The 16,667-nt window shown below is 41.4% G+C and overlaps 1 protein-coding gene across 1 annotated transcript in view; it reads left to right on the top strand.

The window, feature by feature from the left end:
• The window catches only part of LOC102676329 (MOXD1 homolog 2-like), a 148,444-nt gene extending 132,097 nt beyond the window's left edge, over nucleotides 1-16,347 (top strand). Inside the window, exons 3-5 of the mRNA XM_006616171.2 lie at nucleotides 5,659-5,808; nucleotides 15,233-15,596; nucleotides 15,747-16,347. Of these exons, the coding sequence (XP_006616234.1) occupies nucleotides 5,659-5,808; nucleotides 15,233-15,316 (234 nt within the window). The 3' untranslated portion in view covers nucleotides 15,317-15,596; nucleotides 15,747-16,347. The remainder of the gene's footprint in view (nucleotides 1-5,658; nucleotides 5,809-15,232; nucleotides 15,597-15,746) is intronic.
• Nucleotides 16,348-16,667: the final 320 nt, after the last annotated feature.

Raw genomic sequence — 16,667 nt, 5'->3', positions numbered from 1 at the left:
AGGCCGAATTGGGAGCCAGCCATTGGGATAATTGCTATAATTTTCCCGCCATCGACCGAGCTGGATGGAATCTGTTCTCGTCTGCTGGTAAACGCGTTTACCCAACCAACGCCGACTCCTCCTCCATTCCTCCTCGATTCGAAGGACAATTACGGGGATCCCTCCTCGGATCCGTGGAACACGGATACAACGCGTGTCGTAGGTAAAATATGTGGCGCGCGGGCGCGTGTCGTCGAGCGAGAACGACTGAATTTACCCAAGATTCGCAACGGTGGTCGTAATTTCGATTCGCAGATTACGGATCTGATTGCGGATTAAGCGATACTCTCTGCCCGGGCTGTATTTGATTACCGGTTGTATCGGAAATTGTACTAACAAGTACGATCGCGACGAAAGGAATTTATTGCTTGATCGGTGAAACGATTTCGATAACGAGCATCGAGGAGGCTGGGGGGGTGAGGTTGAACGTTTAATTCATTGACTACCGTTTCGAAACTCGATCAACTCGCTCCTCGCCCCACCCGAATCCGACGGTGTATTAAAACTCGTTTCCGCCGAGTTGGACGCAGCGATATATTAAGGCAATTCTTTCCCTCGTCCCGATCTGTGAACTATGCGCGGCTCGGGAGGGAAACAAGGGCAGAGAAGCGATAAAACATGCGCCCTACTTGGCGCCGCTCCTACGAGGCCCGGAGTCGTTGCATAACCCGTGCTTTCATCGTTTCGAAGCTGGAATTGAGCGGAACGATATCGTTTGCTAAAAGGAGGAAATAGGATCGAAGCGAATATTGTCGAAGTTTTTCGTGTCAGTCATTTTCGCGACTCCTCTATTCTACGAGGAAGAAGGGGTCTTGCGATGCAAGGTTCTGTTTCCCCTCTTTTTTTCTTTTTTTTTTTTTTTTTGCCGTGACTTTAGAAGGGTCCAAGGCCAACGATTTCTTCGCAATTGCACGCCTATTTCGTGTTAAACTTTGTTTAACTTGGGTGCTTAGGTAAAATTAGGTGCAATTATCGGGTTAGGTTCGAAGGAGAGACCTTCCATTATTCGATGTTTCTTTTTTTTTTCAAACCGTGACTTTGGAAAGTTGCAAGGGTATCATTGCGATTTTTATGATTATACGCCTCGTTCACGTAAACATTTTTTTAATTTAGGTTTGTATTATGCTAGATGCAATTAACCAGATTAGATTGAAACGCAAATCAACATTACTCGACGCAATATTTCCTTCTTTGTCGTGACTTCGAAAAGTTTCACCAGTACGATTTCGATAATTGCATTCCTGTTTCGCATAAAGATTTTTCAATTTGAACGAATCTAGATAAAAATTTTTAACGCCTTGAATCAACAATTAAGATTAGATTAAATTTCCAAGACATATAGATTTTATAAACCGCGTTTCTCTTTCACGTGGGTTCTGCTGTGCAACAATAATTCCGAGAAGAGCTCATCCCATTCACGCAAAAATTCTTCAACTCGTGTGGGCTTAGAAACATCATAGATTATCACGTGAGGTTAGATTAGACAAAAGAGCTTTTCCTTTTTTCATCGCGCCTCTGGAATTTTTTCCAAGGTATCGACACATTTCATAATTGCACGCCCACTCTCTTTCGCTCAAACGATTCTTCGATCCTTCTTGCGTGGGCTTGATACCGACATCCTTCCGTCCATTTAAAAGTTTCACTTTACCCGCGACATTTACCCGGATATTGCGCAAATAATTGCAACGCGTGTTGCATAATGAAGCGGCTGCGTGGAATCGAGCGACTTAGGGGGAATCGCGTGTTTGCTATATGCATGACGCCCACGCGACAATAAACACTGGAACGACAGTCGATGGAAAGAAAAGAGGACCGTGGGACGCGTACACGCCGTGGAAACGACACTTGTATCGCGATAACATTTTTATAACGTGCATTTCCTGATTTCCTTTCCTCTTTTTTTTTTTCTTTTCTTCTTTTTCTTTCTCTCAGCAACGCGGGAACCGAGTCGTGTGTGTCGCACGCGAAGCGAGGAAATGCAGCGTGGAAAAGTTTCGTGGAGGAGAAACTTTATCAACTCTCGACAAACTTGGAGAATTTTAGAATTTTTCTTTTTCACCCATTGTCTCGTGATTAATAATTATTATTTTTCTTAACGAGTAACGCGGCGGATAAATATATACGCTAGGATTGAGAATTGAATTAGGAAAGGATAATAATTTAATTAATTGACAAAGGGAGAGAGAAGAAAAGTATGAAATGAATATTTGATAGTAAAGCAAATTTCAGTAGATTAGGAGTGAGTCAGATGGTTCGTTCCGCTTAAGTAGCTTGCCTAATAAAGTACCGTCATCAATCTACTTAAAGTTCGCCATAACCGTTCATGTTTCAAACATTTCTTACTTCTTACATTTGTAACAATAAATAAAATAATAATACAAACTAATATATATTTATATATAAAAATTCCATACAAAAGTAATTACGTTTAATACAAATTCCAATTGAATTTCAAGCAATATTCCCGCAGAATTTTAAAAAGTATGGCAAGAATTAAGTAATTAATCCATAAATTACACGTCGAACCGCAATTAAGTCATTCTTTCAGATGAACTCGTCGATAATCTCCACCAAGTCCCATCATCTTCGTTCGAAAGAAAAAAAAAAAAAAAAAAAAAAACGGACGACCGATCGAAACAAAAGTCGAATCGCACGATTTCTCTGTCAGCCACCCACGAAAGGTATTGTCCCTCCGGTTGAATGGCTCAGACGTAATTCGTATAATTGCGGGACACACGCGCCACTCGTTGCCCGCCATTCTTTCGCGGAATACGCAACGTTTCCACGCGCCTCTCAAATGGCAATAAACAGTCATGCCCTGGATGGAACAGGGGAACAATTGCTCGCCACCGCTCGGTGGCGGAATTCGACGACCGTCGAAAACGACGTTTCCGCCTCCCTCTGCCTCGTTCACAGGGAAGAAAAAAGTTGGCGCGCGTTTACAACGCGTTCTCTACTCGATCATGGCTCTTCCCTCGATTCGACGAGGGAGAAGGGAACTTGGAACGAACGGCTGGCCTCGTTCAACGAACGTCCTTCGAATCTGGGAAAAGTATCGTGGCTTCGGACGAGTGAAGAAGTGACGTGGAGGAGGGAAAGTCCGATTTTCTGATCGGTGAAGGTGGTAGATGTCTAGAAGAAGGGGGAGGGTAAAAATATGCTCTCCATTTCCGACGTGAAGGCGGAAATTGAAGAAGTTGCGCGAGACGGGGCTGGAAATTATTTATTACTCAGCCGCCACCGTTAGTGGTGCCTTCTCTCGGTTTTCCAGACCCTTTCAGGATCTCCTCGCGCGGTAGTCTGGTCTTGGTGTGATATTTCAAGGTTCTGGCCGTCGAAGTTTTGTGCCGGAAGGTATTGAATTTTGGAATTATTTAGTCGGGAAAAATCGATTTATTTATACAAAAGATTCTGAGTTATGTGCGTAACACATTTGGTGGTTGTAGTTTGGATTTGAAGAGTACGATCGTGATCATATTTCAAGATCTATGCCAATCCTTTTCGTAATACCAAAAACGTAGATATTTGATATTAAAGTTACGATTAATATTAGATATAAAAGATCGCGATTAATATATTGGATATTCATGATGAATAATGTTACTTCTAATTGAAAGAAAAATTTGGGATAAGAGACGTTCTAATTTGGAAACGACGTGCCAATGATGGATCAAAACCACATTGAATCGGCAATAAGGTGATGTTATAGCCCAGTTCAAATTTCATGGCGTCTCGTTTCTAGCGATGGCGCGAATTCCCCTCGCAAAAGAGCGTAGTTGTATCGGCGTTCACCATAATCCCTCCCTCTCCCTCCTTTCTTCTCTATCTCGCCCGGAAGCGTTCATCGAAACTCTAAACGCGAAGGCAATATCGGGAAGGAGCAGGAGCGGGGCTCAAAGCACGGGATCGTCGCGTTCTCAAAGCGAAAGAATGGTTCTTGTTTCCTAGAGGAATTCGAATTTTCTCCCGGATTCGCTGCGTTACATTTTAAAGCACTCGCTCGTGTCCATTGCAAATTCTGGTAAAAAGGAAAAAAAGAGAGAGAGAGAGATTGGAGAGGAAAGCCGAGTGAAGGAAGCGGAGCAAGGAATTCGGAAGCGGAATCGTTAAATAAAAATCTGAACGAGACGAAATCGAAACGAGGCAGTCACTTTGGGGGCTAAGTGACTTTGACAATATCGTTCTTTTCCACGGTCCCACACACCTGCGCCCTGTTTTTTCGCCCCAAGAACAATTCCCCGTTTTTGCGATCTCCTCGCACGCACGCCTATAATACTTTTTATCGCAAGAAACGCTTTATATTTTATATCCAATCAGAACCACGGTCACAGTTAGCTGCCGTGTTAGCTCGAGCCTTTCACGCGTCGGGGATAACGTAAATGGATATTCCATTTTTTTCTTCCCCTCCTTTTTTACCCCCCTGTCTTCCCTTTTTCTTCTCGTCCTCGCCTCTTTTTTTTTTATATTTTTCGCTCTCGCGTGTACGACTCGGCGGAGGTGAGACGAATGGCGAGTCGAAGAATGCCGGGACAAAAGGAGGCCAGCAGCGTAACACGCGTGACTCGTTCGAGCTCACGGTTGGTATGAGGTTGGCTCGGTTCGCGTCGCTGGTAAATTAAATTCTAATAAAGCTCGCCGAAACGGGTATGAAAAAAAGTGGGCAACTGTAGTGGTTCGGCGGGGAACAATGGGTATGGAAGGCGTCGCGACCACGGCGAACCGCGGATAATTATATCGAGGCGGCGACCAGGAATTCGCGCAGAAAAACTTGTCTTCGTGGCATGGGCCCTGCCACGGGATGGACTAACTAACTCTCGATGGTATTGGTTTGGTCGGTCAGTTTGTGCCGCTCTCGACCACGATGGTGTGTAAAAGGGGGGGAAAAAAAGGAAAGAAAAGGAAAAGAAAAAAGGAAGCGATCGGTGAAAAAGAGGGCGCGGCGAATAGTTTCGTTCCTCCTGTTTCTCTGTGGATTTCGCCTCGGTGGCCAGGAGGGGGTGTCCCTTGCCTCGTTCGGAAACTTTGATATCTTTCTGCGCTCGGGAATAGGACCTGGGGCAAGAAACGGAATAAGACGGCGATTCCATGTTATTAATGACAGGTTCGAACATGGATGGAATGAGAACGTGCGAAACGAGAAAGCGAACCGGTGATTTCTTTCGTTGTGTTTTATTAAAATTTAATTTACTCGTCTTACATTACAATCGAAACTCATTTTTAGATTTGGACAGAAATCGTTCCATCAATTTTTCAACGATAGAAAATTTTCCATCTACGGTTCTTCTATTTTGTAATTCATATCAGAACCCGCACGCATTTGTTAATTCCAAATATCGAATGAACTTGTGTGAAAAAACGAACGTTTCGGTATTACAGTTTACGATTGTGTAATTTATAAGATTGTACAATTTGTGAAATTGCGAACGACATTTGAAGCTACTGCTTCAAGTACGAATCGATGCAGAAAATATGGAACGGTCCACGAGCCGTGCAAAGGTTAAAAAAGGCTTGGGGAAATGCGATCAAGATATTTGATTTTATTCTCCTTTGTAGATACAACCGATCGTTCTTACCATTCGATCGGGCGGAAGTTTAACGAAACGTTATTACCCTTTCCAGGACCGACACGTGAAGAATTCGAGCAAGGATCCCCAGATGGACTCGAGCCAAGACTACTGCCTTCTACTGGGTTACGAGAACAAGACGCACACCGTTTTACGTTTCAGCAGGCGATACGATACGTGCGACCCGCGGGACCTCAAGATCACGGTAAGTCGTTTGATTTATACGACTTCCGGCGTGAAAGATAATTCCGTGGTGGCGCGAAGTGCCCGCCCGAGGAATCGTTTGATGGATTTATGAGAAAAATTGAGCGGCACACCACGCTGCTTGCCAGCCAACCGTGCAAGAATTATTTATCGCGGTTCTTGGCGAAATTGAGCAGCTCCCTCTATATACCACCCCTTAAATAATTAATCCGTATCCCGACGCTCGTGTATATACATCGCGATTGAATTTATTTATTTAATTTCGCGACGTCTGTAAAATTACCTGCAATTTCGAAACTGTCTTATCGTAACGTTCTATCCACGATCACCGATGTTTTTGCGGAAACATAATCGAAAATCCGATAATCGATACAGCTAACCATCCGTGATATTTCATTTCAAATTTAATCGTTTCGTCTGATTCTCGATTTTCATTCCTTTTCTTTTTTTTTTTTTTTTTGTCGATCGTTTTATACATTAGCATTTAAAATCGATTGCTTCGATTTTCCACTTGAATGCTCTTCATGATAAACGCTTTACAGCCTCTCTGTTTGGAAACGTAATTCGATTTAAATTTTCAACTTCCCTTTCAAACTCAACGTCTTCAACTTCCATCCCAAAACGGAACAAACGGAACGTCGTCCCTAAATCGTTTCAAATTTCACGATCAACCCTCGCCAAGAAAATAAAACTTAAATTCAAAACGCTTTATCGTTTCTTAATCTTATTCAAAGTTTCAATCCCATCGCGTGTTTCATCCCCCCAACGATAATCGATTCGAATTATCCGCGGAAAAGGGGATTACGTACAGCAACAGATACACAGGATCGAGTATCGGAATCGTGGAAATACGAGCGCGATTCATTACACGTCGCAATTAACGTTAATTAACCGACATTACGGGGTGGCAAATACGGGGCGGGGGGTAGGGGAAAGCGCGAGGAATTTCACGGTCGGCTAACGAGAGCGTAAGTGGGAAAGTCGTGGGCAGTTTGGAGGAATCGTTAGCGCGGAGAAGGGTGAGGGATGAGGATATTAACATAGACCGGGGAAAATTCAAAGATCTCAGTTATCAGTCTTCGTTCTATCTACTCGTGGGGTTAGGACAGGCCGACCCAGTTCTTTATTTCGCCGGTTAATTAACTCGGAGATAGATGGAGCCATAGATAGAGCCGTCCGTTCGGTTGGTACCACGGGTTTTTAACTAGGCCTGGAAAAGATAATACAAGCGTTTGTTGCGATTCTTCTGTGCTGGCAATTTATGAAGCGGAAACAGGGCGCGGAAAGGTTTTGATATCGTCGTATTGGTATGCAGCTATTTTCTAATGGACACGTAGAATTATGGCAACCTGTTGGCTAAGGTACAATAGGAATATTCATTGTGCAAAGAATCGGGAATTAATCGAGGCAGTTTATCACGAACGAAGAATTCAAGTGAAGAAGTTTGAGTTAAGAAATTTTTATAATTATTTTAATTTTAAACAGAGAGATTTATCCGTGAGATTTTGGGTGATATGATAAGATTGGATTGGAGATAATAAGTAATAATAGAATAATGGGATTAAGAATGACAGTTCAATTGTTTATGAAAATAGAATGCAGAAATTAATCGTATCCTCCGAAAGTTTGTCAGAAATCGAAAATAGAATTGCGTCTTTCAAAATTTCAACTTTTGTTGAAAAATCCAAAGAATCCAAACACGATACGAAAAATTAACTTAACACAAATAATATTAAGTCTCAGATTTAATTATTATCCTACAAATCTGTCGAATCCGTCTTTCCATTAAATGTCGTTTAAGGATCAGTGACGCGAATCGGGAAATCGAATAATTGATTGTTTCTCTTCGTTTACGCCTTCGTTTATATGCCTCGACGCATATAAACGAGAGAGACTCGTGAAAGCCGAGGCGACCGTCGTAAAACAATCACGAACTTTCGAAATAATTACACGGTTTACGTTTTGCCACGGCGTTTCGAGATTCGTCGATATTAACGGGTTGCGAAACGATGAATATTCGTGTTCTCTGTTTACGCGTAAATAATTGACGCGTGGCGCGCAAATATTGGCGAGGATACGAAGTTGAAGGGAAACGTTGGCGGGCCGGTTCTCACCGTGGAATTTACCTGGATGAGCGAGTGATTCGCAAGACGCGCGAAATAGGATTGCTTTGTCCAAAGAGTAATTACACGTCGCGGGGAATGGAACGCGACGTTGACGTTCATTATTCCAGGGAGAAAAATTTAATTTAATTTATTCCAAATGGAGGGATGATTAAAGCTCTTTTGTGTACTATAATATAATCGTAATAATTTAAACACCTTTTACGAGACGATTATATTTACGATATTTTACAATCCGTACGATATTTCGCGTTATTAATTAAACGCTTCAAGTAGTTACTCCGTCATTCTCGCATCCAACGATCGAACAATACTAATTCCAAAAACTTTTAAGATCTCGTTAAAATAGAATATGCATAAAGAAAAAGAAAAGAATTGTACAACGATGCTCAGAGAGGCACTTTGATCGTACGAAGACGAATCAGAACAATTTTTAAAGAATTCTATTCCGAGATGTGAGCACGAGCCATCCATCCAGCTGATCCCCTCGAAAGTCTACATTATGCAGATGAAGATTTCAGAATTTCGTTGTCGCCCGGTCCGATCTGCTTCACGTATACGCTCTAAGCAGGATTTAGAAAAGAAAGAGGACACTGGGGTGCTACCTCTCTCTGATCTCGATCTCGGGAATCCGTACAGAAAACTGAACACGTTGGATGCACCAAACGTTCCCAAGGAATGTCCGTCTAAGCAGTTGAGTCATCAAAATGGCCGGGTGCAAAAATAAAGCGAGCCACCGCGAGTCGAGATTCTATCTAAAAGAGTGGAGGGGGGAACGACAAACGACGAAGTCAGCTCCCCTTTTCCTTTATCTGATCGCGTGACGTATCGGTGTATCCTACATGATATTTTTACGTGTCACGTTCACAGTGCCCTAAGCCCCTCGAGTCGTGGCTTCTCGCGAATGTGTATTACGTCTGAATCCGTAGGTGGACCGTAAGAGATACTTCGAACGAGGTTTGTACAGGGTTATCGGCGATCAGAGTCAACAGGCGAAACGTAGCCAAGGCTCTTTGTCTCGTGATAAAAGTTACGGTTGGGGGAATCGCGCTACCGTCCGTGAAAGGACGGCTCTTTGGATAAATAGATTGAAAAGCGGTGGCTGTGTGCTTTCATCGGGTTGGTGAAAAAGTCACGGCGGTTGTTTAATATTAATCTCGATCGAATCGGACCAGTGCGAAGTTCTTAGCACGTGGCCCGATCCAGACTTTAAAAATGAATGCAAGTATCTCTAGCGCGGATATTTCTACGGCCAAGGCGATTTTTAAAGAATATTCCTTTTGTTTAATTAATTAATTATTTATTCGAATTGTCGAAAAGGTTGATCTCTTAACAGTTAAATTTACACGAAGAGATATAGAGAAAAATATCGAACACGTGTCTAAATTTGTAATTCGACTAATGTAAGCATTTGTAACCGGTGAAACAATATTTGTCACTGCTAAGAAGATTAAACACTAACTCTAAACATTCCAACTCCAACGTCTTCTCACCTAGCAAACCCTCGAACTCAACTCCCTTAACCATCGACGTAACCGCCAAATGTCACCAGAATTCATAGCATAGTCATCCAAACGACGATCAAACGCCATAAAATTCATAAAATTTCAATAAATAACCTAACGCTTGAAAGAAATTTAAATATTTCTCTTCTCAAATTATCGACGCAAGTGTAATCCACTTTTGTATCCACTCAAATCGGCAGGCCAGGAGTACAGTTCCGGAAGCGGGACCTCGAACCATTGTTATTTCTACCACGGCAGCCCACGGTGGATTAATCGAATGAACATGAAATTAAGCGATGCTCCGCCATAACCGGCTTACACGGAAGAGGGCTTCGATTGCATATTAATATCGCGCGGTTGGCCTCGTCCTTTGCTTTGATATTCACGGGCCTCATCACCGCCTCTGAAATTAAACTCGACTACCTCGTAGACGACACGCACGTGACAAGGGGCGGCCAGGTCTTATCAGGATATGCGCTGAGTACGCGCTTGTAATTAGTTCATTAGCGGCCACGCGTGTATCCAATCTCTCGTGCACGGCCGTCACACGAGCCACGTTTCGACGTGCGCGTTCAAATGTGCATTTTTCATAATTAGGCTTGTTTCAGACGTTAGTTATGCAAACCGAGTAATTATTTCGTTATCGCCTGGGTCCTGGTCGCAAACGAACGAGCGGAGAGTTTCCAACAGAGTTGTTGCAGTTGTGCGACAAAGAGATCGTCGAGCTCGCAATGGAACGGTAAATATTTCAATGGAAGACGTTTCAATCGTATTCGCTTCGCGTAACGAATTGATCTATTTATTTTCTCCGGCAAAGAAGTGTACACAGGGAAACGAGAAACTCGGCCCAGTTTTGGATAGTCAAAATAAACGCCGCCTCTCTCTGCATCCGATAAATTTTCGCGACAATGCGCTGCGGAGTCGGTGGTGAACTCTTGTGCCGGATGTAGGCGATGGAAAGCGCAAAAGTTTCGACACGAAACGACACGAGGATTCTCCTTTGAGGCCGGCGCGAGGATTTGCTAGGTCGATGGTATTATGCAATTCTAGACTTGCCAATCTGGATTCGACTCGTCGACTCGCGTACGAGATTCGTGGGTGCTTTTTCCCACGAAGTATTCTCTTTTTCGAATGATATGCACCTTCTCGAATCGGATAAAAATGGGGTCAGATGAAAATTATTTAAATTGAAAGATTCCCAGCATGATTGAATTTTAACTGATCATGATTTATTTACTCGAAGTAATAATCCAAGTATGGATTAGAGGATTATAGAAATAAGTGGAATTACAAAATAATCGCAATATAAGACTTTTATATAAGACAAGGGATGTAAAAATAAATCAGATCAGAAAATACTCTCGATCGATCTAACAAAACTAGAACCCTTGTGCGAAGTGAATTTAGGAACAAAATCTAGAAAAAAAAAAAGAGTAAGAGAAAGAGAGATAGAACGAATTCTCTTCGCCAGCTTGGAGGATATGCACACGTGAACATTACTGTAGGGAGATTGGTGCGCCTTGCAAAGGGGATTGGCTAGGTGACCTCGTTCTGCTTCTATTCCCTTCCTATCTGTACCCGTATCTAGTTTACCACTTCGCCCCCTCCCCTGGTTGACTGGTTGACTGGCCGGCCCTATAGTAGCCGAACGCGAACTTCCTGAATAAGGTCCTCCCTCGGCACTAGAACTGATCGCTATTCCGAATGGTTCGGTACGATGTAAAAGGAAAATCGAATTTGACCGATGCCTTTGGGATCGAGGGGAGGAGGGTTTAGCGGGCGAAGGGGGGAAGCGGGAGAGTGGCCAGGTGGGCAGACGATCTTATTGGGTGGATCCTCCGTGTACTCCGTCGTGGAGCGTCGTTGCAGGGGGGAGGGCGCCAGGGGTATTTCGCCGGAAGCTGCCTATCCGCTACGACGGGAAATCGAATCAAGGAGATTCCGCGGGCCCTCAGGCGCCAGATTACGTGTACGTTTGGAGACAATTATCGGCAGAAATTCGATTCCTCGCGCGCTGCGAGGAGGATCGTGTTCTCTCTCTCTCTCTCTGCAGTTAATCGCGATCGATCAACACGATGACGGAGGGAAGGAAACTTTCACGATTGAAAACATTCCAAATTGAAAATAGGAACGTGCACAGGCGAAAAATTTCAACGTTACACGTTTTCATAAGTTTCGAAGAAAGGAATATATATATAAAATTTCCATAATTTAAAATTCGATCGAACAAATAACTGTTTCGATGATTAGAGTTAAAGTATTTGGTTTTCAATCTTTCTATCGTGCTTTCTCTTCCGTCTCACGAGCGAGTACTACTTCTGACAAACGTGAAAAAATTAAATCGGGCAATCGGATCCAAGTGTAGTTCCCTATGTAGAACCAATTACTTTTACGAGTTCCTTCTTTGCTCGATCGGTACGAGCGGTGGAAAGCCATCGATTTAATCGAGCGTAGGAACAAACGTGAGATCGTTTCCCCGAAGTTTCTCCCGAAAATGGGCGAGAATTTAAAGGAACGTTACCTCGAGGGGGGGAGAGGGCAACTTCCAATTACGCTGATGCCCTGTTCTCCCTCCAAAGTCTCTTGTAACCTCGCGATCCGCTCGATTGTCGACAACGTGTTTGTTAAAAAAAAAAAAAAAAAGAGGCAGGCAGACGAGATCGAATGAAAAACCGACCGCCTGCCCACAGCGCTACACACAGACATGCATACCTTGCCAACTAATGACAGTTCGAAGAAGTTCCTCTTCCCTCTTCCCTCCTCTCCTCTCTATAAGTTTTCCAATCGGCCAAAAACTTGCGAACAGACATTTACTTAGAAGAATCCAGTCCAGGAGGCAGGGAGGGGGAGTCGTTTTGTTATCGACGCGGGGAAAGTAGATTTTCCGACGAGATGGGCCGCGATCAATCGTAGCCCTTTCGATCCCATTCCAATCAACGTTGCGTTCACCCTCCAGACCACTGGTATCTCGTATCGAAACGATAAAGTTCGAAGGGGGGAAAGTTTCGAATGCGTTACTAAACTTGAACCCCTTCGTCTATTTATCATGTTTCGACGTTCTCTTCTCATACGCGTTGTACATTTCTTTGCGCGCAATATCGTATTCTCTTCGATTTTCATTCCATTGAATTCGAATTGAAGATGGATCGCGAATAAGAAAGGGAAGGCGAATAATTGTGTGGATCGACGTAATTATCGAATCGAAGATCTATTAAAATTGAATCGTCTGACTTTATTTTAGCTTGAACGAGATCGTTCGAGATTTAGAAAATTTACGTTATTCGAGCGATTCGAAACGATTTTTCTTTCTTCGTCGCGTCTTTATCAAGTCGATCGAGATTAAATTAAACGACAAGTGGATTATCGAAAATTGTATTATATCTTCGGGATGTTCGATATATAAGAAACTAGATTTTTGGAACGGATGTGTAAAAATAAATATTGTCTGCTACATTATGCTATTTTAAATATTTCATTGAAATATGAAAAACCAGACATGATTAACATTATAATTCTATAATGTGTCATATAAGGAAAAAAGGAGAAAAACAGTTAATCAATACCTATTACGTTTCGATCAATGCTTATTGGAAAACAGATATTTTATTGAAATTTTATTGAATGTAAATATTAAATGCACTATTTGCGGATAATTTACACATCAAACGAAGTAGTAACTATTTTCAAATAGAATCCGCTTGTAGAAATATTGCTTTCAAATTATTTTCTCTAACCTAATATCCCGTTACATTTCCAACACAGGATAAATAATCATTTTAATCGTATATTTTCTAAACAAAAATTCGTCGAACTCCCTCTAAAAACCATATCGATCAAATCAAAGCAAAGTTGCAAATTTTGTTTATGCAATCAGTCCCGAGGGACTGCCTATAAACATTCAGTTTGTGATTGTACGAGGAGTTGGCCATTAAACTCGTGTTTCGGATTACCTCTAATTCCTCGCAGGCGTCGAGTAGAGGGAGCGAGGATTAGTCGAAGATTAAGCTGTTGGACACGTTACTGGCCATGGCTGTTCGGGAGAAACTTCCCCGGGCTTTCCTTACGGAATCTCTCTCTTCTTTCCTTACGCGAGCTAAAACTTATCGGCGCTCCACGCTCGAGGGCTAAATTGGATAAGCATCGGCCCATACCTTCGCCTCGAGATGAGATGAGAGTGAAATAGCGCGGAAGAAGTTGGAAGCCTTTTGAAAATATTTTTCTTTTTCTTTTTTTTTCTCTTTTTCTCTCCCTTCCAACAGATTCGTTACAGAATTATACCGCAATTTTATGTACGGAGATTTTAACCTTGGTTTGATTAATCGCATTCGAAGAGTTTCGCGCGACGGTGTCAAGGATATCATCAAAGGATTTCCATTTCGAGATAAAAGCTCAAGCGATCGATGGATGATGTGAGTGACGACACGTGTGATTTCGAAAACGATGATACACATTGAAATGAAAAAATGGAAAAAAAAGAGAGAGAGAGAAACAGGGAAGAGAGTACTTTTCCCTGTACCACGCTAATTTCGTTTTACAAAAGAAAGTTCGGGTCAATGCGAAAATCTCGTTATCTTGAAAAAAAAAAAAAACGGATCGCGAGAAAAGCTTTATATAACCTCACTGCGGTAGGTCAATATTCGACGGACATATTATAAGAATCCGCGTTCCAAATGTCTATCTAGGATACGAGATCCGTGGCCTGGAAAAAAAAAATGTGAAGATGCACGAGACACTGACTATTATCATCGATTGACGTAGTCGTGAATATGGTGCAGCACAGGATATTTGATTGCCGGATGAAACGAAAGAAAAAAAAAAAAAACGGATCGAGAGAAAAGCTTTATATAACCTCACTGCGGTAGATCAATATTCGACGGACATATTATAAGAATCCGCGTTCCAAATGTCTATCTAGGATACGAGATCCGTGACCTGGAAAAAAAAAATGTAAAGATTCACGAGACACTGACTATTATCATCGATTGACGTAGTCGTGAATATGGTGCAGCACAGGATATTTGATTGACTATTGAAAAGAAAGAAAAAAAAAAATGAAAAATCGCGTGTACTTCAGGTGAGGATAGAAAATGTGAAATTTCTTTTAAAATTCACAATGTATTTCATATGTTATCGCTTTTTTTATCGATACGTGACACAGATATTATATAAATGACACCAAATTTATCTTAAAATAGTCAAAACTATTCTATGAGTAAATCGGAGCAAAAAGAATATTTTATATAGTACTTTTCTTTTGTTATCTATTTTTCTCTCTCTTTTTTTTTCCCCCTCATCAATTTCTTTATAATAGAAGTTCAAAGAAAATTTACTCCTTTACAATACTTTCTCCATTTTTCTCATTTCTCTTCTTACCAATTTTCCCGGTAGACAAATTCAGAGATGAGGAAACAATTTTTTACAATGTTTCCCTTTTATTGTTATTTCTCTTCTTATCAATTGTTCCGCAAACAAATTCGAGGAAAACAATTTTTTACAACATTTTCCCTTCATTCTCCATTTTTATCATTTCTCTTCTCACCAATTTTTCTCTGTCAGCAAACACGAGGAAAACAATCGTCCCCTCTCCCTCCCCATCCCTTTCTTCTTCGCTTTTCTATTTTTTCCTCTTGTCCCCTTTTCCCTCTCCAAAAAAACGATTTTTAAAAACGCTCTTTACGAATTCAATGAAAGGTAAAATCAATCCGAGAAGGAGGATCTCGACGGGCAAGAGTGCGAGAGATAACGATCGGGCAGTCGTAAAATTGGATTAAAATCACGTCGTCAGAGCTTTTTGCAGGCTTCGGGCGGCAGGCGCGGCGGGCAGGCATCGGTTTATAAGGGCGCGGCCATCCCCGTGGCTCTCCACGCTATTAAATCGTAGCAACATATATTACGAAATCGGCCACGGAGCTTAACTGCTTACACCGAAGCTTAAATTAGGTGGCGTTCGCTCACAGGCTTGGAACAGCGTTAACCAATTTTATCGTGGCCGTTAGACATGTAAATTAGCTGCATACAAAATAAGCTAATGCAAAACGGAAGCGTATCGTATTTAAAGGGGGTGGCTACGGAAAAGGAACGTTCCACGGGAGAAAGAGCCGGTCATGCGAATTTAAGCCGCGTTCTTACGTACCTTACACGCATCCCTCTATCTATGTATCGTAAGTACTAAGTAATGTATCCTAATATGGAACTTAAATTACTTAAATTCTTCCAATAATAATCTTACAATTGAGATTTATATAAAGAAGGTAAGAGATATTAGTTGAGAGATATTTAATTTTGTTTTATAATTTATTTTAGAATTTTAGACTTGTAGTAATAAGCAAATATTGTGTTTCAAAGGAAAGAGTATTTGGTAAATTCTGTAAATTAGCGTTCAATGGTTGATCCTTTTTCGAGTTTTATTATTGCATGAATATTTAGGGGTAATGGATTAAGATAAAGCTATCTTGAGTGGTAAGCCGGCGAATAATCCAGGCAATAGAATAAAGTCAAGGGATTCAAAGAATTCTATTAAAACGAAGATCGAACAAAACAATTATTGTAAATTTTCAATGGCTTTATGATATATTGACGTTACATGATTTTTAATATTATATCACGAAGGATTATTAATTCCAACAGTGGAATCGAACTGTGATTAATTCCACTGTTAAGATAGAAATTAAAAATTAAGAAGAAAAATTAATCGAGGAATATTCTGTTAATTTCAACAGAATTGAATGGCAATTAATTAATTTCTCTCTATCAAATACCCTTTATCGGCCCCTCACTTAAAAATGAATCAAACGAAGCGGAAAAGTTCTGAATAAAGTGATTGTCTCCACGATATTCTTCCATAAGTGGAAACTTAAAACCATCCAAAAAAAAAAAGAAAAAAATAATAATAATAAACGATTAGAAAACAGGATGAATCTCTCTGTTTCGTAAGTATTATTTAACGATCGCCTGATACCTCGTCTTCGTCATGCTTACACAATCTTCGTGTACAGAAATTTGCAGCGATAGTAAAATATCCTTATCCCCTGGTTCTGCGTGTTCTTTATTGAAACACCGAACGGTGAGATTAAGCCAGGCTTATAACGATTATGCGTTATGCGGGTTTGCCGAGGAAACAATTTCCATTATCATTAATTGCGGTTTTATATGCAAAAATGTGACGGCACCGACCCGGTTCCAAGCATAAAAAGGAAACGAGACGAAGTGGGGAGGAGAAAAACGGAGGGAAA

Source organism: Apis dorsata, unplaced genomic scaffold (assembly GCF_000469605.1).
Source record: "Apis dorsata unplaced genomic scaffold, Apis dorsata 1.3 scaffold_254, whole genome shotgun sequence".
Classification (NCBI taxonomy): domain Eukaryota; kingdom Metazoa; phylum Arthropoda; class Insecta; order Hymenoptera; family Apidae; genus Apis; species Apis dorsata.
This window is presented reverse-complemented; position numbering and strand designations above follow the sequence as displayed.